Source organism: Mirounga angustirostris, unplaced genomic scaffold, assembly GCF_029215605.1.
Source record: "Mirounga angustirostris isolate CCGP_5_RB_7025 unplaced genomic scaffold, mMirAng1.0.hap1 SCAF_17, whole genome shotgun sequence".
Lineage (NCBI taxonomy): Eukaryota > Metazoa > Chordata > Mammalia > Carnivora > Phocidae > Mirounga > Mirounga angustirostris.
In genome coordinates, this window is record NW_026991725.1 from 11,562,308 (window position 1) to 11,589,132 (window position 26,825).

At 39.9% G+C, this 26,825-nt stretch overlaps 1 protein-coding gene across 1 annotated transcript in view; it reads right to left on the bottom strand.

Moving 5' to 3' along the window:
• The window catches only part of APPBP2 (amyloid beta precursor protein binding protein 2), a 61,517-nt gene extending 37,202 nt beyond the window's left edge, over positions 1 to 24,315 (bottom strand). Inside the window, exon 1 of the mRNA XM_045889311.3 lies at positions 23,883 to 24,315. Within this exon, the coding sequence (XP_045745267.1) occupies positions 23,883 to 24,020 (138 nt within the window). The 5' untranslated portion in view covers positions 24,021 to 24,315. The remainder of the gene's footprint in view (positions 1 to 23,882) is intronic.
• Positions 24,316 to 26,825: the final 2,510 nt, after the last annotated feature.

Here is a 26,825-nt window from a genome sequence, read left to right on the forward strand (position 1 = left end):
AGTATTTATAACCTAATCCCTACTTGGGGGCTTAACAATGTGATAAGTTTTTAATCTGGGGCAGAAAAACAAATGCAGTTAACAAAATAAATATATATACATACTCCAAAAAGGGAATAGAACAAAAAAATTTTCACTTCTTACCAAAATAACTCATCATTAGCAAACTTAAGGCTTAGAATTTCTTTTAAGATAGGAGAAATGAAAACAAGTTGTACAACTTTTTTGCCTATACTCACTAGTCAAATAAAGACAAATAACCTTCTATGTTCTACAACTCACAATATCCCTTTAATGACTAAAAACTGATATATCCTACTAAATGGGATTTGAAACTAAAATTTAGAGAAGTTGCTTCCTTAGTTACAATTATAAATATATTGTAAATATGCCCTTATTAACAAAACCCCCCTTTACTCAGCTGTTCAATTTTTCTAGCTAAAAATGGGTTCACATTTAAATTCTGAGAAGAGGGTAATGACTTAATTGTTTCAAATTATCCTTATCAGGTTTATGCAAAAAATGCAAATTTACACATTCTATGAACAGGATTTCTGGATATTGATTCAGAATAAAAATAGCATTTAATGCTTACAAAGATCTAATATGTGCCAGGCACTGTTCTAAGTGCTTTTCATAAGGAACTCATTCTATCTTTTCACAGTTAAGGAAATTGAGGCATATAAAGTTAAATAACCTGCTCAAAACCACACAATTAAGAAGTGGTAAAATCTGGCCCCAGGCAGTCTGTCTTTACATCCATGTTCTTAATAACTTACACTAGACTGCCTCTTGAAGATAATCTATCAAGAAGTAAGAGTACATATAAAAGGGTAATGTTTAACATTTTATAGAATAGAAGCTTTAAAGAATAATTCCTTCATAGATTCATTCAGCTTATGGAGTAGAGCTTGGAGAAAAGGAAACTGAGGCTCCAGATACCTTGGCAATGATTCTGTTTAAATTTTTAAAAATTTGACTTATTTCAGTTCATTATTACAGTGTTTCATATTCTTTTTTTTTTTTTTTAAGATTTTATTTATTTGCCAGAAAGACAGAGGGCGAAAGCGAGCGCCAACGCGCGAAAGCGAACGCAAACACACACAAGCAGCGGGTAGTGGCTGGCAGAGGGAGAAGCAGGCTCCCTGCTGAACAAGGAGCCCCATGCGAAACTTGATCCCAGGACTCTGGGATCATGACCTGAGCCCAAGGCAGCCACTTACCCGACTGAGCCACCCAGGAGCCCCAACAGTATTTTATATTCTGTACCCCATGAATAATGAGGCTATTAAAGGACTCTTATCAATTACTTTTAGCTATTTATTGGTTCTTTAAGGAAAATAAGGAAAAATAGTTTATTTTTAGAAGTAGGTAAATTACCTCCCAACAGGTGTGAAAACAGACAATAAAATACCACTAGAACAGGGGCGCCTGGATGGCTCAGTCGGTTAAGGGTCTGACTCTTGATTTCGGCTCAGGTCATGATCTAAGGGTTGTGAGATTAAGCCCCACATCGGGCTCATGCTGGGCGTGGAGTCTGCTTAAGATTCTCTCTCTCTACCCCTCTCCCCCACTTAAAAAATAAAAAAACAAAAAAACCCCGACCTAGAACAATACTGTACAGGCATGAAGACAGACCAACCAATGTAACAAAATGTAAAGTTCAAAAGCAGACCTCAGTATGTGTAAAAAAAAAAAAAAAATCAACATATTATGAAAGAAAAAAACTTTAAATCACTGAAGAAGTAGCTAATAAAGCCTACATAAAAATGGGGAAACAAAGTAAGATGCCTCCTGACAAAATATAGCAAAAATAAATTTCAGACTTAAATCATAGTAGTGTTAAAAGTCACATGGTAAATATTGCCTTTTGAAACATTGTATCACAGGCAAAATTCATAAAATAAGAGATTACATAAAACCCTAAAATGCCCATAAATAAATATTATAAACAATTATAAATACAATAAAACTGAGTAAAATATTAGTAACACACACATATAAAATTTAATATCTTTAAGACAAAAAAGGATGAAACTCCTGGTGATGTTTTAGAAGCAAAGGCTTCCACAGACTAAATATCTTATGACATACCAAAGCAAAAACTATTGCAAGGGCAACGCAAAACAGCCCCAAACCCAGAAAACTCTTTGGGAAATAAAGATGGGAATGAAATCCCTCCTTAACCCAAGGGATTTTTAACTGGCATGGCTGCTTTCCCAGCCAATTCAAAATCACCACAGCCTAAGAGTGAACAGCTTACTTTTGACATCAGATTAGCATATAAAATAATCTAGGCTAATTCCCAACAACAAAAACTTGGAAAGGTTTAGAAAAAAATATAAAAGAGACTGAGTTCAAACTACCGTCTAAGAGTAACTATGAAAAGTCACACACAGGGTGCCTGGGTGGCTCAGTCGTTAAGTGTCTGCCTTCGGCTCAGGTCATGGTGGGATTGAGCCCCGCATCGGGCTCCCTGCTCAGCAGGAGGCCTGCTTCTCCCTCTCCCACTCCCCACTGCTTGTGTTCCCTCTCTCACTGTGTCTCTCTGTCAAATAAATAAAATCTTAAAAAAAAAAAAAAGTCACACACAGACACAATCTATGAAACTTGTGTACCTCACTCATGTTTGAACTATTACCCCCTCTTTAAGAGTCATTAAAGAGCAAAAATCTTCAGAAATGAAAAGGAGTTATCAAGGAAAAATTACACATAAAATGAACACGTTTCAGAATAGTTTTGAGTACTCTAACTCCACTTTTGTTTTTAAACTATATATCTACCATTATATATATGTACGTTTTTTTAAAAATCTGGATGATATTCAATAAACTGTACACCCATGAGATAGGGTTTCTTTTTTTAAAAATCTAGACTGCAGGAAACTCTGTAGTGTCTACAGGACAAAGGATCCTGTTTCTTCAACAAATAAATTGCAAACATAAGAAGCAGGGGAAGCAGCAGGCAGAGGGAGAGGGAGAAGTAGGCTCCCCGCTCAGCAGAGAGCCTGATGTGGGGCTCGATCCCAGGACCCTAGGATCATGACCCGAGCCGAAGGCAAACGCCCAACCGTCTAAGCCACCCAGGCGCCCCGAGACAGGGTTTCTATTTCAAATCTTTCACCTGGATTAATGCAAAGGTTTCGTAGAACTGGCGTCTCCACTACCACTCTTGTCCACGTCTAATCAATTGTCCAAACAGTAGCCAGAATCATCTTTTTAAAATGTAAATTATTTCATGCCGTTCCTTGTTTAAAACTTTTCAATGACAGTGTCAATGTGAACATAATTTAAAATCTTTAATGTGGTCTATGAGTCTCTAAAAGTCCTGACTCCTATTTTTCAAACCTCATCTTTTACCATTCTTTCCCCCCGTCCCCTGCATTCCTGCCAGATTAGCTTTCTTTCAGCGCTATCTTACCTCATGACTTTTGCACACATATGCTACAGCCTCCACATGAAGCACTAATACCATGATTCTTTGCCTGATTAATCTGTAACTCTTCCTAATGGTCTCAACTAATTGTGTCACTTCCTCAGAGACCTTCCCTTGACTCCCAATCTAAATTCTATTCCCTGTTACACTTTCTCGTGACATACTGTATTTTTTCCTCCGTAGTAGCATCAAGACATGCAAGTTACACATTCACTCAACTTGTTAAACATGTCAGTCCACTACACTCTACACTTTATGCAGTGACCACTGTTACCACTATATCCCCAACACCTAGCACAAGTGCCAAGCATTAGATATATGTTCAGTGCTTTCTGAATGAATCCATAATCTAAATTGGTAGTGATCTACTTTGGACGGAACTGAACCTCAGAAGAAACAAAGCACCCAAATTCATTTAAAGAAGCTGACACTTAGGGAAAAGCCCCAACTTCATACATAGTTACTTATTGTCCCCCAACCACATTGTAAGCACCTTATTAGGCATAATCTTATGTCCTGTCTCTGTAGGACTCTGTACAGAACAGTGCTCATGCAATAAACTCTGAGAACAAATGTGAATGCAAACTTAATATGCTAGTGACGAAGAACAAACTGCCAGTACCTAAATGAAAAAATCAAGAACAAAATCTAAATAATAGCTGCTTAAATTTATAGATAAAAAAGGAGTTTCCTATTTTAACATTTGATCTTTTACCAAGAGACTTTAACATTTGATCTTTTACCAAGATCTTTTACTGGCATATTCAGTACATGGAACTCTTAGCTTACTGAATCTGTTTTATCTTTGTGATTGTTCACATCAAAGGCAAGAAAACTACAGCTAGGAATATTCTACTTATTATTTGTTTTTATCAAGATAATAAATACCAGGAACATTTGTGTAAGACACTGTGCTAGGTATTAGAGATATATAGTGGTGACTATCACTACAGGAATACAAAGTCAGTAATAATTGTCCTGTGATCTCAAAAAAAAATTTAGAATCTGTCAGAGCAGAAAAATAATATTCACAGGTTATACAATGGAGGTAAGCAGAGTGTTTTAGTAGCACAAATAAAATATCTATATCTACTCTAAGAAAAATTTTAACTGAGTTTTGAAGAGGAACAGGAGTAAAGCTTCTGGCCATAGGGCAGGTAGCAGTGACACATTATGAAAACCTTCCAGCTCCTTTTCAAACAAAGGGAAATGCTGAATAAAGTATCCGAAAATAACTTTTGGATAAATAGCTGAGTTTCAAACCAACAGCAAAAACTTCACAGCTGTCAAAAATTAAGAAGACACAAACTCAAAAACAGCTGGGAAGGAAGAAAAACAGAATAGGTTATACCTCTGAACGGTGTGGGTAGAGTGCAACCACCAGATAGGAAGGAGTCCAGGCAGCAGATCCTGTTAAGCAGAAGGACCTGGAGCTGAACTACCTACCTAAGCCAGGAATAAAAAAGTCAAGAACATCCACAGCCTTAAAAGTCTGTTATGAAAAACTGAAACCTCCAATCTAAGACATATGAATAATCAGTCCAAAGTCATACTTCCTAAATAATTTACAGACCCCAAACCCAGAACTGGTATTAAAAACTGGTCTGAAACCAGTGAAACCCATGAAGTTCCCACAGAGACAAAGGCTAAAACACCTACAAGGGATGATGAAAATGTTTTATATCGTGATCACTGAAATCTAGACTGCAGGAAACTCTGTAGTGTGTATAGGACAAAGGATCCTGTTTCTTCAACAAATAAATTGCAAACATAAGAAAACAGATGCAAAGGGAACCTACAGATCAAGAGAGACTTAAGAGAGAGATCAACCACTCTGTCAAATAAATTAATTAATTAATTAAAAAAAAGAGAGAGAGAGATCAACCAACAGCAAGGTATAGAACTTATCTGGATCCTGATCCAAACAAGCAAACTAAAAATGCATACAATATTTGCCATGTGAAAGTGAAAATTGGAATAATGACCAGATATTTAATAATAAGCTGAATTACTATTAATTTTTTTTAGGTGTTATAATAGTATGGTAGCTACTAAAACATTTACGATGAAATTATATGATGGCTAGATTTGCTTCCAAATAGTATAGAAAAGGGGGATGTGGGTAGGGGAACAGATTTACCAACAGGACTGGCCAAAAATTGTTAACTGTTAAAGCTGGGTGATGGGACACATGGAGGTTCATTTATTCTATCTACCTTTTCAAAAAAAAGATTTTATTTATTTATTTGAGAGAGAAGGAGAGAGAGCACAAACAAGGGCAGGGGCAGAGGGAGAAGCAGACTCCATGCCGAGCAGGGAGCCTGACATGGGGCTCAATCCCAGAACCCTGGGATCATGATCGGAGCTGAAGGCAGATGCTTAACTGACTGAGTCACCCAGGTGCCCCTATTCTATCTACTTTTGTGTTTCATTTTTTCATTCAAGTGTTTGGTTTTTTTTTTTTAAGATTTTATTTATTTATTTGAGAGAGAGGTAGAGCACTGAGGGAGAGTAAAAGAGAGCAGACTCTCTGCTGAGCAGAGCCCGATGTGGGACTCGATTCCAGGACCCTGAGATCATGACCTGAGCTGAAGGCAGACAGACACTTAACCAACTGGGCCACCCAGGTGCCCCTGTGTTTAATTTTTTCAATAAAAGGTTTTTAAAAAGAATGTATCCTTTATCTGCAAACAAATGTATCCTTTATCTCTAAAATAAGTAAAATTAGCAGTATTTTGTTTTATTAAATACACATGTACTATATCTTCACTTATAAAATGACATTTATTCTTGTTCTTTAATCTCAAAATTCATCTGAAATGTAGCTCTGAAAAAATTCACATTGGAATATAACTTAATATTCATTTCCTTTGGTCCTTTTTTTTAAAAGATTTTATTTAAACTCAAGTTAGTTAACATATAGTGTAGAATTAGTTTCAGGGATAGAATTTAGTGATTCACCAGTTGCATATAACACCCAGTGCTCATTACATCAAGTGCTCTCCTTAATGCCCATCACCCAATTACCCCATTCCCCCCACGCACCTCCCCTTCAGCAAACCTTAGTTTGCTTCCTATAGTTAAGGGTCTCTTATGGTTTGCCTCCCTCTTTTTTTTTCTTATTTTAGTTTTCCTTTCCTTCCTCTATGTTCCTTTGTTTTGTTTCTTAAATCCCACATATGAGTGAAATCATACGGTATTTGTCTTTCTCTGACTTATTTTGCTTAGCATAATATACCCTAGTTCCTCCTTTGGTCTTATGTTGAATATTATAGGTAAAATTCTGTAACTGATTACATTGTAATCTCAGATTATAAATTCCTGGATTAAAGCAAGTACCAAAGAAGTATTTCAACATAACACACATGTAATTAAAAGGTAAATGCTTTCTTCTGAAGGTAAGCCAACACTTAAATGTCTTGCTTCTTATTAACATTTTAATTTCTTATTGCTCTATACTCATTGGTTCTATGGCATACTTTTTTTTAATACAACTGACCAACATATGATTATTCGTATCATGCAGGGCAAATGCTCTGCTTATTGCTAAATAAGCCAAAAGGTTAAGTGAACATGTTCGTATCATTAAAAAGCACAAGGAGCAGTTGACACTCAAATAAGAGGGCAAATCTTAACTAAAGTTTAAAAATGCTGTCCACATATGAAGATGTTATTAGATCCACACCCATTAAACAAGAAATTAAGAGCTTTTTTCCCAATCATTATGAGGTTGAACTTAAGTCTAGTATCCAGAATCTTGTAACTCTATCCCTCATTTGATGGGTCAATCACTTAATTTGCATGATTATGTTAATGGTGGAAGAGGCTACCATGATACAAATGGAAGACCAAAAAATCTACTTAGTAGTAATAGCTAACAATGGTAACTACGATAACAATGTGTCCGTGATCTCTGTATTTGGGTAAAAAGTTTCTTAGCTTCTTTTCTTAAAATTTCATTACGAATCTGTGGTAAAAATTAGGTGTACCCATGAGGCAATAGAAAAACAGTAGTACAGTTCTAAGAAATACATTCTGTCTCTATAAGAAAACTCATTCTGAGGAGAACCCTCCTACGCTGTTGGTGGGAATGCAAGCTGGTGCAGCCACTCTGGAAAACAGTATGGAGGTTCCTCAAAAAGCTGAAAATAGGGGCGCCTGGGTGGCTCAGTTGGTTAAGCGACTGCCTTCGGCTAAGGTCATGATCCTGGAGTCCCTGGATTGAGTCCCACATCAGGCTCCCTGCTCGGCAGGGAGTCTGCTTCTCCCTCTGACCCTCCCCCCTCTCATGTGCTTTCTCTCTCTCTCAAATACATAATATTAAATTAAATTTTAAAAAGCTGAAAATAGGGCGCCTGGGTGGCTCAGTTGGTTAAGCGACTGCCTTCAGCTCAGGTCGTGATCCTGGAGTCCCGGGATCGAGTCCCACATCAGGCTCCCTGCTCAGCAGAGAGTCTGCTTCTCCCTCTGACCCTCCTCCCTCTCATGCTCTCTGTCTCTCATTCTCTCTCTCGCAAATAAATAAAATCTTAAAAAAAAAAAAAAAATTTAAAAAGCTGAAAATAGAGCTACCGTACGACCCAGCAATTGCACTACTGGGTATTTACCCCAAAGATACAAATATAGTGATCTGAAGGGGCACATGCACCCCAATGTTTATAGTAGCAATGTCTACAATAGCCAAACTACAGAAAGAGCCTAGATGTCCATCAACAGATGAATGGATAAAGAAGATGTGGTGTGTACACACACACACACACACACTCACACACAATGGAATATTATGCAGCCATCAAAAAATTGAAATCTTGCCATCTGCAATGACGTGGATGGAACTAGAGGGTATTATGCTAAGCGAAATAAACCAATCAGAGAAAGACAAGTATCATACGATCTCACGGAGGAATTCAAGAAACAAGACAGAGGAGCACAGGGGAAGGGAGGAAAAAATGAAACAAGATGAAACCAGAGAGGGAGACAAACCATAAGAGACTCTTTTTTTTTTTTTTTTTAAAGATTTTATTTATTTATTTGACAGAGAGATAGAGAGAGACAGCACAAGTAGGCAGAGTGGCAGGCTGAGGGAGAGGGAGAAGCAGGCTTCCTGCTGAGCGGGGAGCCCGATTTGGGGCTCGATCTCAGGATCCTGGGATCATGACCTGAGCCGAAGGCAGCCGCTTAGCCGACTGAGCCACCCAGGCGCCCCCATAAGAGAGACTTTTATTTATTTATTTATTTATTTATTTATTTGAGAGAGAGAGAGAGAGCAGGAGAGGGAGGAGGGTCAGAGGGAGAAGCAGGCTCCCTGCCGAGCAGGGAGCCCGATGCGGGACTCGATCCTGGGACTCCAGGATCATGACTTGAGCCGAAGGCAGTCGCTTAACCAACTGAGCCACCCAGGCGCCCCCCATAAGAGACTCTTAATCTCAGGAAACAAACTGAGGGTTGCTGGAGTGATGGGGGGTGGGAGGGATGGGGTGGCTAGGTGATGGACACTGGGGAGGGTATGTGCTATGGTAAGCACTATGAACTGCGTAAGACTGATGAATCACACACCTATACCACTGAAACAACTAATATATGTTAAAAAAAAAAAAAAAGAAGATAGTAGGAAGGAAAAAATGAAGGGGGGGAATCGGACAGGAGGACGAACCATGAGAGACTATGGACTCTGAGAAACAAACTGAAGGTTTTAGAAGGGAGGGGGTTGGGAGGATGGGTTAGCCTGGTGATGGGTATTAAGGAGGGCACGTATTGCATGGAGCACTGGGTATTATATGTAAACAATGAATCATGGAACACTACATCAAAAACTAATGATGTAATGTATGGTAACTAACATAATAAAATAAAATTAAACAAAAAACCTCATTCTGTATTCTAGATAACCAACTTCAAACAATTTGTTTCCTCTGATTTCAGAAGAACTACATGTTTTTAGAAAAATTAGAAAATACGGAAAAGAATTTATAAAAAAGAAAATTCACACAATTTTATCATCTAGAAAAAATCACTGTCAACATAATGACACATTTCTTTTTAGTCCTCTTTTTCTTATTAATTTGTAGGAGTTTTGAGTGTGTTTCATAAACTTCAATACTCCATTATGTAAGTTAAGAACTTTTACTTCCATTTCACATTTTTAATTTCTTATACTTGGTTCCAAAATACGTTCTGGGGATTTTAAGTCTACACTGAATATACACCCTCAGAGAGAAATCTTATCTTTAAAATCCTGAATCTTTCAAAGTAGAAACAAAATATGTCTCTTCTACATTTACTGAAAACTTCTGGATTTCTGTACACTTCCTTTTAGATTTACGCCACAGCATTTTTCCTGTTGTTATTTTCAGTATACTCTTTCCTATATTGCAGATAGAAAAATTATAGAATTTTAAGGGGCGCCTGGGTGGCTCAGTAGGTTAAGCATCTGCCTTCAGCTCAGGTCATGATCCCAGGGTCCTGGGACAGAGCCTGGCATCAGGTTCCCTGCTCAGCAGGGAGTCTGCTTCTCCATCATGCTCTCCCTGCTCCCTCATGCTCTCTCTTATAAATAAAATCTTTTTCTTTTTTTTTTTTAAAAGATTTTTATTTGACAGAGAGAGACACAGCGAGAGAGGAAACACAAGCAGGGGGAGTGGGAGAGGGAGAAGCAGGCTTCCCGTGGAGCAGGGAGCCCAATGCGGAGCTCGATCCCAGCACCCTGGGATCATGAAATGAGCTGAAAGCAGATGCCTAACAACTGAGCCACCCAGGAGCCCCTCAAATAAAATCTTAAAAAAATTATAGAGTTTTAAATCATAAATGTGTAATGATCCCCCTCACTGAATTATCTTTTCTCTTTAAAAATTTATTTTTTTAGAAGATTTTATTTGAGAGAGAAAGAGAGCACAAGCGCGGGGGGAAGGCAGAAAGAGAGGGAGAAGCAGGCTCCCAGCTGAGCAGGGAGTCCCACATGGGGCTCGATCCCAGGACCCGGGATCATGACCTGCACTGAAGGCAGATGCTTAACCGACTGACCCACCCAGGCACCCCAAGATTTATTTATTTGAGAGAGAGAGAGAGACAGCGAGTGTGAGCAGGGGGAAGGGCAGAAGGAGAGAGAGAATCCCAAGTAGACTCCCCACTGAGCTTGGAGTCTGATGCCGGCTTATCTCACAACCCTGAGATCCTGACCTGAGCCAAAATCAAGTTTTGGACACTTAACCGACTGAGCCACTCAGGTGTCCCTGAATTATCTTACTGCTCTAGTTTTTCAGTTGATTTTGTTGGCTATTTCTTTTTTTTTTTTTTTTTAATTTCTTTATTCTAATTGCACTAATCAGCACTTCAGGAACGCTGAATATTCAGTATACAGCTCTGGAAATAAGTCTGAAAGTCTTTACTTAAAAAAAAAAATCTAATGACTCAACTATATTTCAATTAAGAAAAGAAAAAAAATCAGTCTGGGGGCACCTGGCTGGCTCACTTGGTAGAGCATTCAACTCTTGGTTATAAGTTCGAGCCCCACAGTGGGTATAGAGATTACTTAAAAATAAAATCTTAGGGGGCCCCTGGGTGGCTCAATCAGTTAAGCAGCTGTCTATGGCTCAGGTCATGATTCCAGAGTCCTGGGATTGAGCCCCGCATCAGGCTCCCTGCTCAGCTGGGAGCCTGCTTCTCCCTCTCCCCCTGCTGTACTCTCTCATGCTCTCTGGCAAATAAATAAAATCTTTAAAAAAATAAAATGAAATCTTAAAAAAGAAAATCAGTCTGGCTTCAGTGGCCAAAAGAAACAACAAAAAATAATGATACTGATAATGGAAGATACCTTATTGTAGTCCTGATTTTAATTAGAATGCTTTAAATGTTTCATCACTGAGTATTCTTGTTTATATATGTGTATTACCTTTTGATTGGGTGTATGTTTATAATGTCAATCTGTATTTCTTATTAAAAGTCTAAAGGAAGTTAGGTTTTTATATTATGATAGTTTTCCTGTCCTATTAATATGGTGAATTATATTAAGATATGCTCATTTCCAGGGGCGCCTGGGTGGCTCAGTTGTTAAGCATCTGCCTTCGGCTCAGGTCATGATCCCATCATGATCCCAGGGTCCTGGGATCAAGCTCCGCATCAGGTTCCCTGCTCCGCCAGAAGCCTGCTTCTCCCTCTCCCACTCCCCCTGCCTGTGTTCCCTCTCTCTGTCAAATAAATAAAATCTTAAAAAAAAAAAAAAAAAGATGTCATTTCCATTTGTTATTATTTTATCTAGAATTTCTGCCTCATTCACAAGTGAGGTTTTCTAGAGACTTTCTTTTTGCTCTTATTTTAGGTTTAGGTATCAGTGTTATGTTGACGTCTTTCTACTTTTTTTTTTAATTGGAAAGAATTAGGTTGGTTTGGAACAAATTAAGTATCAGTAGTATCAACTCTTCTCTGAATATAGTCAAGAAAGTGCATGAAGTCAGTGGGAGTTCTTGTTTGTTTGCTGAGGGAGGAGGCAGATGGACAAAGGAAGAAGTATAATTTCTCAATTTCTTTCATGGTTTTTAGTCTATAAATTTCTCATTTGGTCGTTTGTATATTCCTAGAAACGTAATTTCAGTAAGGTTTTCAGACAGATTAGCATCGAATTATACAAGCTCTGCTAAAGAAGCCATTCTATAATTAAAAAAGCTCCTTTCTGGGACGCCTGGGTGGCTCAGTTGGTTAAGTGTCTATCGTTGGCTGAGGTCATGATCTCTGGGTCCTGGGATATAGCCCCGCATCGGGCTTCCTGCTCAGCAAGGAGTCTGCTTCTCTCTCTCCCTCTGTCCCACCCCACTGCGCGTTCTCTCTCAAATAAATAAAATCGTTAAAAAAAAAAAATTACTTTCCAAGGCGCCTGGGTGGCTCAGTGGGTTGAACGGCCTACTCTTGATTTTGGCTCAGACAACAATCTTAGGGTTGTGCGGTTGAGTCCCGCCTGGAGCCCAGCAAGGGGCTGTGCTCAGTGGAAAGTCGGCTTGAGATTCTCTCCCTCTTCCCCAACCCCTGCTTGTGTGCTCATGTTCTCTCTAAAATAAATAAATCTTTAAAAAACAGTTACTTTCGAGGTGCCTGGGTGGCTCAGTCGTTAAGCGTCTGCCTTTGGCTCAGGTCATGATCCCAGGGTCCTGGGATCGAGCCCCGCATCGGGCTCCCTGCTCCGCGGGAAGACTGCTTCTCCCTCTCCCATTCCCCCTGCTTGTGTTCCCTCTCGCTGTGTCTCTTTCTGTCAAATAAATAAATAAAATCTTTCAAAGAAAAAGAAAAAAAGCTACTTTCCCCCTTTCCATTTTACCTGTTTTTGAGAATGAGAGCTCTCTCTCATGTTTCTTGATTTAGCTAGCTATTGAATCAACTCTTTAATTAGTTGAATTATTTATTTTTTTTAATTAAACCACATGGAGTCATTCTCATTCACACTGACAAATATTTGAGAATATCAGTTTTTAGGCTATTCTCCTCTTGGCACAATTTTGTGTCCAGATATCTTAAAAATTCTATTTACTGGGTGCCTGGGTGGCTCAGTTGGTTAAGCGACTGCCTTCGGCTCAGGTCATGATCCCAGCCAGGGTCCTGGGATCGAGTCCCACATCGGGCTCCCTGCTCAGCGGGGAGCCTGCTTCTCCCTCTGCCTCTCTCTCTCTCTCTCTGTCTCTTATGAATAAAGGAATAAAATCTTTAAAAAAAAAAAAAAATTCTATTTACTTCTTTTATATATCAAAATAATACATGGTTATAAAAATCCAAGTATTAAAACAGAAAAGATATATGTACAAAGTATAAGGCAACTGCAATCCTACCCCTTGAATAAATACCATTAAAATTTTGTGGTCCTCTAGAAGCTTTTTCTCAATGCACATAGAAACATACAGGGCAACCTGGGTGGCTCAGTCGGTGGAGCGTCTGACTCTTGATCTCAGGGCCTGATCTCAAGGTTATGGGTTCAAGCTCCACACTGGGCATAGAGCCTACTTAAAACAAAATAAAACATAACAAAAACAGACACATATATTCCCCCACTTAAAAAAACAAAAAAACAGAAGATTATGTTATTCATACTACTTTGTAGCAAGCTTTTTATTCTCCCAATGTGATGTGCTCTGGCATCTCTACCCCAGTATATACAGCATCCTCATTCTTTATAACTGCAGTACGATATTCCATTCCTGTTTGATTAGCATATAGTTTGCATCCAATTTTTGCCATCATAAAAAATATTGTCGTGAACATCCCTGTATAGAACTTTCTCCACACTCAACAAGCTTTCCTGTAGGGGAAAAAAAATCTATAAATAGTATTGTGGTTAAGGGGTTTGAGTGATTTCATTGATATGAGGAATTCTTAAAATCTCAGAAACAAACTGAGGGTTGCTAGAGTGGTGGGGGGTGGGAGGGATGGGGTGGCTGGGTGATAGACATTGGGGAGAGTATGTGCTATGGTGAGCGCTGTGAACTGTGTAAGACTGTTGAATCACAGATCTGTACCTCTAAAACAAATAATACATTATATGTTAAAAAAAATAGAAGAAGAAGCTAGCAGGAGGGGAAGAATGAAGGTGGGGAAGTCGGAGGGGGAGATAAACCATGAGAGACTATGGACTCTGAAAAACAAACAGGGTTCTAGAGGGGATGGGGTAGGAGGATGGGTTAGCCTAGTGATGGGTATTAAAGAGGGCACGTTCTGCATGGAGCACTGGATGTTATACGCAAATAATGAATCATGGAACACTACATCTAAAACTAATGATGTAATGTATGGTGATTAACATAATAAAAAAACAAAAAAAGGGGGGGTATGAGTGATTTCAATCTTTAAACCTCGACAATAAGTGAAGATGGATGTTATATTTTTAAAACTGTTTTACTGAAACACACAGAGAGCATACAACTCATATTTAAAATGTAACACTCAATAAATTTTCACAAAGTGAACACACATAACCAACATCCAGATCAGGAAACAGAATATTATAAGAATTTCAGACACCTCCCTTTGTGCCCGTGTGATTACACACTTTTGATTAATTTTGCTTGTTTTTGTACAATTTTAAAAAAGATTTATTTGAGAGAGAGAAAGAACATGCACGCAGAGAGTGGCGGGGGGATAGAGGGAGATGGAGAGAATCAATCTCAAGCAGACTCCCTGCTGAGCATGGAGCCTGACTCCATGACCTGAGCTGGAATCAAGAGTCAGATGCGGGCGCCTGGGTGGCTCAGTTAGTTAAGCGACTGCCTTCGGCTCAGGTCATGATCCTGGAGTCCCGGGATCGAGTCCCGTATCGGGCTCTCTGCTCGGCAGGGAGTCTGCTTCTCCCTCTGACCCTCCCCCTCTCATGCTCTCTCTCTCTCAAATAAATAAATAAAATCTTAAAAAAAAAAAAGAGATGCTTAACCAACTGAGCCACCCAGGCATCCCGTGTTTTTGTACATTGTATAAATGGAATCATATACAATATACCCAGAGTTTTCCACATTGCACCAAGGGCGCCTGGGGAACTGTAAGGAACTTTAAATTTGAGAGAAATGATACTCAACATCTGTATTACACCATACCAACTACTAGATTGCTATATTCTTTTCAGTGATGTCTAATCTTTGTTAATAAGCTGCATTTTCAGTGGTTGCTATAATAATAAGTATCGTATAAAAGTCAACATGGAACAGGGGCACCTGGGTGGCTCAGTCAGTTAAGTGTCTGACTTCAGCTCAGGTCATGATCTCAGGGTCCTGGGATCAAGCCCCATGTCAGGTTCCGCACCCAGTGGGGAGTCTGCTTGTCCCTCTGCCCTTCCTCCCACCCCCATGTTCTCTCTCTAAAATAAATAAATAAAATCTTTAAAAAAAGTTCATCATGGAACAATGAGGGTGGTGCGTGTCCAACCGGATTCCAAGATTTGAGAAGTTGTACAGTGCTAAACATACACATCCCAATAATAAGTGTTATGGGGTGCCTGGGTGGCTCAGTTGGTTAAGCATCTGCCTTCAGCTAGGCAGGTCATGATCCAGGAGTCCTAGGATCAAGCCCTGTGTCTGGCTCCCTGCTCAGCAGAGAGTCTGCTTCTCCCTCTCCCTCTGCCCGTCCCTACCGTTCATGCTCTCAATCTCTCTCTAATAAATAAAATCTTTAAAAAAATTAGTAATTGCGTTTAACAATAAAGTAAAAATACTATTTTTTCTTTCAATTTCTGTGCATTATTTTTTAATGGCTCTTAAGTTGTTAGGACGCATGTATTATTAGGTTATCTGTATCTACTACTTAAAAAATAGAACCGTTAGGTATTTCTTTTGGCCTAGGAGTGCCATGAACCAACTGCTGGGAAGGGAGAAAGTCTGGGAGCCTCTGGTGTATATTCCTGTCACTGGCTTCTTATACTCAGTGTCACTTGTGAGATTCATTCATATTGTGTCAAACAGTTGCAGTTCACTCATTTTCTTTTTCTTTCTTTAATAGGCTCCACGCCCAACCTGGGGCTTGAACTCACAACCCTGAGATCAAGAGTCACACGCTCTACCGATTGAGCCAGCCAGGTGACTCCATTCATTTTCATGGCATAATATTCCACTACATGACTATTCCACAATTTATTTATTAATCCAATTGATGGACATTTAGACAGTTTATACTTCTTGGCTTTTATGAATAGTGTTGCTATGAACATTCTTTTTGTGTGTGTGAATTTTTAAAATTTTAATTCCAGTTTAGTTTACATACAGTGTTATATTAGTTTCAGGTGTACAAAACAGTGATTCAACATTTCTATACATTACTTAGTGCTCATCACAATGTGTATTCCTGATTCCCTTCACCTACTTTAACCACCCCCCACACCCATCTCCCATCTGGTAACCATCAGTTTGTTTTTTTTAAGATTTATTTATTTGAGAGAGAGAGAGAGAACCCGTGCTTGGTGGTGGGGTGAGGGAAGCAGAGGGAGAGAAACTTCAGACTCCCCAATCACTGTGGAGACTGACATGGGGCTGGATCTCACAACCCTGAGATCATGACCTGAGTCAAAATCAAGAGTCAGGACACTTGGGCACCTGGGTGGCTCAGTTGGTTAAGCGACTGCCTTCGGCTTGGGTCACGATCCTGGGGTCCTGGGATCAAGCCCCGCATCAGGCTCCCTGCTCCGTGGGAAGCCTGCTTCTCCCTCTCCCACTCCCCCTGCTTGTGTTCCCTTTCTCACGCTCCTTGTTCATTAAATAAATAAAATCTTAAAAAAGAAGAGTCAGGATACTTAACCAACTGAGCCCCCCAGGCCCCCCAGTTTGCTTTCTATATTTAAGAGTCTTTTTTCCTTTGTTTTGAAAGATTTTTTTAAAAAGATTTTATGTATATATGTATTTATTTATTTATTTGAGAGAGAAAGAGAGAAGGTGGGGGAGGAGAGGGACAAGCAGACTTTGCACTGAGCCCAACACAGGGCTGATCCCAGGACCCTGAGATCATGACCTGAGCCAAAATCAAGAGTCAGAGGCTTAACCAACTGAGCTACCCAGGAACCCCCATTTTGAACATTCTTTTTTTTTTTTTTTTTAAGATTTTATTTATTTATTTGACAGAGAGAGACAGAGAGAGGGAACACAGCAGGCAGAGTAGGAGAGGGAGAAGCAGGCTCCCCACTGAGCAGAGAGCCCGATGAGGGGCTCGATCCCAGGACCCTGGGATCATGACCTGAGCCGAAGGCAGACGCTTAACGACTGAGCCACCCAGGCGCCCCTCATTTTGAACATTCTTAAGTGTACATTTCTTGGAAGTGGAATTACTGTGTTACAGGATATGTATATGCTCAGTTTTACTAGACAATGCTAGTTTTCCAAAATAGTACATCAATTTACACTCCCACTAACAATGTATGAGTTCTGATTCCTCCATGTCCTTACTAACATTTTTTTTTCAGTCATTCTGAGGAATGCACAGTAAGACAGCAATTTCCCTGACGACAAAATGAGGTTGAGTCCCTTTTCAAAAGTTTGATCAGCCCTTTGAATATACTTTTTAGAGTCAAGTTCTTTCCCCATTTAAAAAAAATGAGTTATTTTTCATTTCCTTAATATTAGTTCTTTAGATGGAGGATGAGTCCTTGATTTAGACATATGTCCTGCAAGTATCTTTTCCCACTTCACCCAGTCTGTGCTTGGCTTTTCACTTTCTTAATGTTATCTTTTCATGAACAGATGTTCTTGATCTTAATATAGTCCAATTTATCAAATTATCTTTATATTTAGGCCATTTTCTATACTATTAAATAAACCTTTGCTGACATAGTGAAAACTTTTTTCCTAAAAAACTGCTTTTCACATTTAGGTCAGCAAACCATCCAAAAATGATCACCGTGTATGGTGTAAGGTAAGGTCATATACTGTTCCCCCAAATGGATACCTAATTGACCAATACCATTAATTTGACTTTCCTTTCCTACTGTACCAGTGTCACTTGTATCATAAGTCAGGTGACAGTATATGTATCAGTGTGTTTCTGGAATGTTTTGTTCCACTGGTCTATTTGTTTATCCATGTGCCAATACCATATTATTTTAATTGCTATGGCTTGATATTTGGTAGTGTGAGTTCTCCAGATTTTCTTTCTTCTTCCTCATGATTGCCTTGGCTTGATTCTGCATTTCAGTTGAGCATCTTTTGATGTTTATTGGCCATTCATATCTTCCCCTTCTATGAGCTGTCTGTTCAGGTCTTCTGGAAATGAGTTGGTTACTCTTTACATACTGATTAGTATTAGATTTTTCTGTATTAGAAAATACACCCCTTATCTGTCAAATATTGTCATTTCCATAGTCTTTAAAAAATGCTTACAATTTTCCCCCTATTTTTTTTATGTACTTAAAAGTATCAATTTCTGGGCACCTGGGTGGCTCAGTTGGTTAAGCGACTGCCTTCAGCTCAGGTCATGATCCCAGGGTCCTGGGATCGAGTCCCGCATCGGGCTCCCTGCTCTGCGGGGAGCCTGCTTCTCCCTCTCCCACTCCCCCTGCTTGTGTTCCCTCTCTCGCTGTGTCTCTCTCTGTCAAAATAAATAAATAAAATCTTAAAAAAAAAAAAAAGTATCAATTTCTTTTTTTCCTTCTAGGTTCTGGTTTCATGCTTAGAAAAGCCTTTCCTGTGCCAAGATAGCATTACAATGTTGGCCATTGTAACAGAGGACTTTGCCTGTTACATTACTTATTTTTATAATGTTGGACATTTTTTAAATTTGTAAAGTACCTTAATAATTTTTTAAAGATTTTATTTATTTGAGAGAGAGAGTATGCGCATGCATGCAAGCAGGGGAAAGGGCAGAGGGAGAAACAGACTCCCCACTGAGCAGGGAGCCTGACGCAGGACTCAATCCCAGGACTCCGGGATCATGACTTGAGCTGAAGGCAACCTCTTAACTGACTGAGCCACCCAGGCGCCCTTAATAATTTGTTTAAAGAAGAAATTTCAGTCATTTCCCACTACAAGACACTGACCCAATAATTTATTGATACTTTTTTAAAGATTTTACTTATTCATTTATTTGTTTGTTTAATGGGAGGGTGGAAAGGAGCAGAGGGAGAAGGGACAAGCAGACTCTGTGAGCTGAGCTTGGAACTCCACATGGGGCTCAATCTCATGACCCTGAGATCATGACCTGAACTGAAATCAAGAGTCAGATGCTTAACCGACTAAGCCACCCAGGCACCCTTATTCTGATACTTTTATGATTTCCTTTGCCATATTTAAATCTTTTTTTTTTCCTCCAAGATTTTATCCATTTATTTGAGAAAGAGATAGAGCAAGTGGGGAGAGGGGCAGAGGAAAAGGGAGAGAGAGAATCTTAATCAGACTCCATACCAAGCAGAGCCCAGTACAGGGCTTGATCGCACAATCCTGAGACCATGACCTGAGCCAAAACAAAGAGTCGAACACTTAAGAGACAGCCACCTAGGCACCCCAGCCATATTTAAATCTTTAATTCACCTGGAAGTCATTTTAATATATGGTGTGACGTAGAGGTCACCAAACAGCCAGTTGTCCAAGGTATTTTTAGATATTTCCCCCATTTATTTATTTATTTATTTATTTATTTATTTATTTATTTTAAGATTTTATTTATTTTTTAGAGAGCAAGCGAGAGGGATACAGCATGAGAGGGGAGAGGGTCAGAGGGAGAAGCAGGCCCCCCGCCGAGCCAGGAGCCCGATGCGGGACTCGACCCCAGGACCCCGGGATCATGACCTGAGCCGAAGGCAGACGCTGAACCATCTGAGCCACCCAGGCGCCCTAGATATTTCCCCCATTTAAAATATAGCATTGTCTCATAACTTTATCATTTAACAAATTCTTAAATATGCTTTGATTTCTACCTAGACTGCTTACTGTGTTCTATAATTTATCTGTTCTTGTGCCAACGCTACACTGTTTTAAAATACGTACCTTTCTCATATACTTTAACGCACAACTCTAAGTATGTACACCTTCAAAATTTCTGACTCATTTATTCTCAATAATCAATTCCCCCAGATGAACTTCATTATCACTTTCCTATACCAATAAAGTTCTGAGTGCCTGATTCATGTATCAGATAAATTCACAGCTTAAACCGAGATGAGCTGACATTATTTATAACATATTACCTTACCATCCAGAGATACATGGTATGGTGGGCTATTTGCGGTCTTTTATACCCCTCCCCCATAGTTTTAGTTCTCAATTTATTAATCCCAGGAGCTCTTTATATGAAAACATTATTAACTCTTTGGCTGTCAAATATGTTGCAAGAATTTTTTTTTCAATTTGTTAACAAAGATTATCAGAATATTAGTTGAGGCATTATATAGCTATACAACAGAAATATATGCAGAAAAGGAAAAAATTAACTCTAAAGTCAGGCATTAACTTGTATGGTTTTCAGCATAAGACTTACAATTATAATAAAAACCAAAATTGTTAAGGTTAAGCCTGAAAATAATAAATAAAACACATTACGGAAACACTTCACCTAGCCAAAACTTAACTCTATGGCCAATTTTGTAATCGGAATAGGACACAAAATAGACCGTTCAGCAGTTTGAAAGATTCATAAACTTCATTCTTTAAAAAACCCAGCCCTTCACTCTATTTGCGTTCACTTGGTATACAATTTTACAATTCCTTCTATTTATCTTTCCGTTTCTTAAACCTAAATGATTGAGCAACCTTGGTTAAAAGCTATTCAGATTCAAAGACATTATTTTGTAACATGGATTTTTATTGAACCATCTATACTACCTGTCATTTTTTAAAATTTTATTTTTTCCACCTGCATTAAAAAAAAAAAAAAGATTTATTTATTTGAGAGCCAGAGAGACAGCGCATTGGGGGGAGAGGGGCAGAGGGAGAGGGAAAGAGAATCCCAAGCAGACTCCCTGTGACCACAGAGCCCGATGCCCAGCTGGATCTCACCACCCTGAGATCATGACCTGGGTCGAAATCAAGAGTTGGACACTTAACTGACTGAGCCACCCAGGCGCTCCCCACCTGTCATTTTTTAAAACACATTTTTAGTGAACTTCCCTTCCCATAAACATCAGCAGCCATTTCCAACTTCAGTTTAGCCTTCCTACATAGAAGCCACCACTCTTATCCCTACTCTCAGCAGATGACCTTACCGTTCACAACAACCATTCTTTGCAAACTTAACTATGCTGATACTTTATGTCCCCAACTCCTTCCATCTTATCTTAGAGAAACAAGTATTCTTTCCCCAACTTCAATTCCTTCCCCAACCAATACCTTAATTTATGCATGGTGAAGGAAGAGGCAAGACTCATTAATTAATGCTCCTGTTCAGGGACTCTGCTTCATAATTCATTTCCCACCTCACTTGTACAATTAAACTCTCATTCCATTTTGGTTTCTGCCATTCAGCCAATAAATATATTCTAATGTCTTCCATTCTTTAAAAAAATCCCTTTACATTTTACCCTTTCTATATATCAACACCTCTCTCCTTTCCCTTCCTTAGGGAGCAGTCAGCATGCCTACTTCACCTCCCATTCATTCCATAATCCCATCTCCTAAAGCTTTATGACTGTGCCTTGCCTGAAGCTACTCACAAAAAAATTAACACAGTGACACTGGACTACAACATTCAAGAGGAATGGGGTATTTTTTGATTCCACAAATATTATAATTTTGTCTGTGACTATGCCTACTGATGGAAGTTGGGACTGCTGAAGGAATCTGATAATGACTTTCTCCTTGGTTCTAACTTGGATAAAATTGGAAACTTGTAAGCAGCCTCTTAAAATGTTCACAAATTGGGCAGGGGATGAGTATCTTATAATCATATGCATTAAAATGCTTAGAAAGTTTTTATGTTTATGTACTGATACCATGTTTTAAAGTAAGAAAAGTTCCTTCTTCTATTTCCATCAAAGATTCAAGTCCAGTAATTAGTTCTATAAATGTCTTTTATCAATTACCTCAAAATGCAAAATCTTCTCAAGCAAGAAAGCAAGGAACACAGGAACTAAATACTAAGTATTAGACCTTGACTGAATTACTTAACTTTATCACCTTTAACATAGGGTTATGCCTTACTCTATAGTTTAATTGTGAGAATTAAACAAGACAACAGGTGTAAAAGCACTTAACACAGTTCCCGGCACATGTTAAATACCTTCCTTCATTCACTTCAGCACAATGCCACACTCTAAACAAAGAACTATTTAGAAGTGTACCAAAAAGAAGCAATATTAAAACTTTGTGGAAAACAAAACAAAACAAAACTTCGTGAACTACGTGAAACAGAAAATGTGGCAAAAGCACTATCTGTTCATACTAGTAATAATAATCTGCAAATGAAAAGCTTCAATTAGGAGCCAAAGTGACTAGAAGATGGTCAAGTATACTCTGAGAGAATTCAAGCAGTAACTGTACTTTGCTTGAATTTCCAATTATTTCCTCTTAGGAGTGTAAAAGATTACATAAGATTTAATATAATGGACAGAGTAAGCATACACACAAAGCTGTAGTTTCCCAGGCTGAGAAAGACAAATTTAAACTCACCCTACCTTGGGAGGAATGAATCTTAAATATACAAAATTTCCTTAGATACATACAAAAGTAAATCAATTTATCAAAGGGATTTGGGATGAAGGGAGGTTTTCACTACCCCAGGGCCAAATAAACTGAATAACCAAAATAAATCTTCTCCAAATATTATGGGGGGGGGGGAAACCATCTGAATTGTTAGAATTGGTGTAATGCAGCTGGATTTAGTAGAATGGAGCAAGTCAGCTGCTTTCTGAAAAAATATGCTGGGGTGGAGAAAGTGGGCAATCTTCCCAATAAAACAACTGCCATAAAACACCATATATATATATATAAGAACATACACATCTGTTAAATATCACTTTACACTGTGTTCTAGCCAAGTTACTAATCAAGAGGAAGTATTTAAGATCTAAAAAATAAATCATACTCCACTTCTGGTCACATTTTGCACGGGTGGCTACTGGAGAGTACTGGAGAGTTATCCACGCAGATTCCAGGCAATGAGGACTGAATAATAAGTCCACTGTTCACATTCAAATGTGGGGGGGGGGGGAGAGGAAAAGGGAGGCTCCGAGACCATAAAGTTCTCCTCCCTCTCCAAACACTGCAAAAAACTGTCCACGTCTAAGACACTTACCCTTGAAACTCCTTGGAGAGTGACTTGGGAGACTTTTTGTTCAGATTTCTGAGAGGGAGCTATTTAGGAATGCTGCAAAATTGCAACTTCCAAATACATGAACATAAAGCATTTCTTTTCTTTCAGGAAAGATTTCCCCCTTTCCTCTCAAATGGTTTATCACTACTCACGTATTAACAAAATCCCCAATTCAACCCCAAGTATAAACAAAAACCAAAGCTTTAAAGAACATGTGAATAAAGCACACAACTATTTCCAGTAAATCCTCAATTCCCTCACGATTAGGATGAGGAAGGAGAAACGAAGAACACGAAGCAGAAAAAAATACTTGGGAAGAGAGGCGGCAAGAGAAAGCAGGAAGGGGGAATAAGAGCAGATCAAAAAGTTCAGCTAATGCTGACACTTAACCTGGGTAAGAAAGGGCAGAAAATATCCTGAAGGCAAAGGCTAGAAGTTGAAGGACTGAGTGGGACAGGGGCGCAATAGAGGAAGTCCACGCAAAAGGCCTCCCCAAGGTGGGGGGGCACCGTGTAGGAGGGAACACCAAAAAACGGGGAGAGACTCATTAGGAAGAGATGCCAATCAAGGCCCAAGAGCTTGAAAGTCAGAGGATATGGAGCCAGGGTACTCCTATACTGCAACCCGGAGACCGCACCAGATGTCTCGGGAGGCGATCCCGCTACGAGGGGTGAGGGGTTAACTGCGGGGGTTCGCAGACGTGGAAGGGGGTGCGGCCCCAGGGGTTGCGGCAGGGGAGCGGGGAGCAGGCCCACCGCCCGTACCTTGTAGTAAACATCGAACTGGATGTTCTCGGGCAAGGAGCGGATGTCTCGGCGGGAGCGGATGTAGTTGTCCACGACAGCGGAGATGGCGGTGTTATACAGAGTCTCTGGGATCCACTCTAGTTCCACGGCCGCCATCTTCCTTGCCTCCTCCTCCGCCTCCTCCGCCTCCTCCTCCCGAAGGCCCCCGCCTCCCTCCGTAGCGAACTCCTCTGCGGCCCCGGAGGATTCGGACGGGCGGCGGCAGCCACGCGGCCACAGGGCAGAAGCGCACGGCCGCCCTGGCTCCTCCCGGGCGGGCTGTAGGGCAGCAGCGGCGCACGCAGGCCCGGGTAAACAGCGCGGCACGGAGCCAGAGACAGCCAAGCCCAGGCCTCACATTCCGGGTTTGAGAGAAACCCGGGTTCCGTCCCAGCGCGGAGCTCTGCAGGGGCGGGGCTGCGTGTGCGGCGTCATGACGTCAGCGCACGCCGACGCGCGGGAGGGAAGGAATGCGGCAGGCGGAAAACTTGGAAAGAAAAGAGCCGTGATTCTTTCCACAGAGAGCGTACTTTCTGAGGGGCCCGGAGTTGGTGGGTGGAGGTGGGCTTTGTACACTGGACGAGTAACCCTCTCCCGTGCCGAGTTACGCGGGCGCGTCAGTCCCTTCAGCAAATCCTGCCTCGAGAGTTCTTAGGCATGGACCTTATTGAGGCTCAGGTAAAAGTTTGGATCCTTTTCCTCACAAAAATGCACATTATCAGTACATTGAAAATCATGCATTCAGGGATCTCACATGGGTCTAGACACTCTTAGACTCCGGTCCCTAAGCCAAGTTAGGAACCTTCGGTCCAGGAACTAAGGGTCATCATGGGTCATTGTATAACCATTTGCATTGTTTGAACTTTTTTACCATATTTCTTTTTTCCAAAGAAAATTTACAAACAAACAAACAAACAGACAAATAATAAGAAAAGAACTCCTGTAGAAGAATTTGGTAGGAAGGTTAGCCTGATTATGGAATTACAAATAGTGGTGAGAAGAAGGGGGTTAATTGCTGGCTTGTGTCAGGACTTAATGGTAAGATGGAAATGAAGATTTCAATTTTCTCTCATAGTTCTAGTCCCAACCTCAGGGGATTATTGAGTAATTGAGAGTACTTGTTTCAGCCCCCTTCCTTAGTCAGCCTGAACATCTGCTATTTATGTAACTTAACTTTCCAAGTGGGCCATCTCAAGAACTTTGGGCAATATCTTTCTGCTCTAGGAATTTAACAAGGAAGTTACTGGCCATAATTAATGGCACTGTGTCATCACTGTCTCATAGTCACTCTGTAACAAAGTAAAACCCAAAGACAATAATGATAATATGTCCTGACATTTAGAGCTAAAGGAATTGGAATTGGTTCTTCCAGTTCACCCTGGTATTTCTGTGTTCAATGGATAAATAATTTGGTAAAAAAAGAAATACACTTAAGGGTGCCTGGGTGGCTCAGTCGGTTAAGCGTCTGCCTTCAGCTCAGGTTATGATCCCAGGGTCCTGGGATTGAACCCCATATCAGTCTCCCTGCTCAGCAGGGAGCCTGCTTCTCCCTCTGCCTCTCCCCCTGCTTGTGCTCTCTCTGTCAAATAATAAGATCTTTTTTTTTATTCTTATGTTAATCCCCATACATTACATCATTAGTTTTAGATGTAGTGTTCCATGATTCATTGTTTGTGCATAACACCCAGTGCTCCATGCAGAACGTGCCCTCCTTAATACCCATCACCAGGCTAACCCATCCTCCCAACCCCCTCCCCGCTAGAACCTTCAGTTTGTTTTTCAGAGTCCATCATCTCTCATGGTTCGTCTACCCCTACGATTTCCCCCCCTTCATTCTTCCCCTCCCGCTACCTTCTTCTTCTTCTTTTTTTCTTAACATATATTGCATTATTTGTTTCAGAGGTACAGATCTGAGATTCAACAGTCTTGCACAATTCACAGCGCTTACCAGAGCACATACCCTCCCCAGTGTCTATCACCCAGTCACCCCATCCCTCCCATCCCAACCCCCACTCCAACAACACTCAGTTTGTTTCCTGCGATTAAGAATTCCTCATATCAGTGAGATCATATGATATGTGTCTTTTCTCTGTTTGACTTCAAATAATAAGATCTTAAAAAAAAAAAAAGAAATACACTTAGTTCTTTTCTCAGTCTGTACCAGTTCTATAATCCATGAACCTAAGACAGATGTGGTTGGCCTTAAGGGTTGCAGACTTACTAAGTAAAAAAACAAAAAACAAACAAAAAAACCCACAAATGCCCAGTTACATTTTAATTTCAGATAAACAATGAATAGTTTTTCATATAAGTATGTTGCATGCAGTAGTTTTACATACCCATTTCAAGTCATTCAAACACATCAGTTCCTTCAGCAAATTCTGCATCAGGAGTTCTTAGGTCTTTTGACGCTGTTTGGACCTCTTTCCACAAATATGTATAATTATCCATACATTATCCATGCAAATACTGCATGGAACATACTTATACTAAAAAATTATTCATTGTTTATCTGAAATTCACATTTAACTGGGCATTGTGTTTTATCCAGCAACCCTACCTCAAGGGATCCATGAATACCCTGAAATTTCTGAATGCAGATGTTCTAGGACATTTTGGCTGAATCAGGACCTGGGCTCAGTTCCTATAAACAGGTTAAGCTGTGTCAGACACACTTACTGATTGCTATATGGACCTTAGATGCTGTTGGGCAGAGTTAGACACCCAAAAATGTATATAGATGGGTCTCTATGGACAAAGGGGCCTTTTAATCCCTTCTTCATTGTTTTGAGATTGAAAGTTATTAAAATGTGTGTGATGGTCTGGGAGGCCCTGACCAAGGGCATACAGATTACCTGAAAGGACAGGACCCCTGAGAATTAAATGTTGGAGGAGTCAGGGCCCCTGAGAATTAAATGTTGG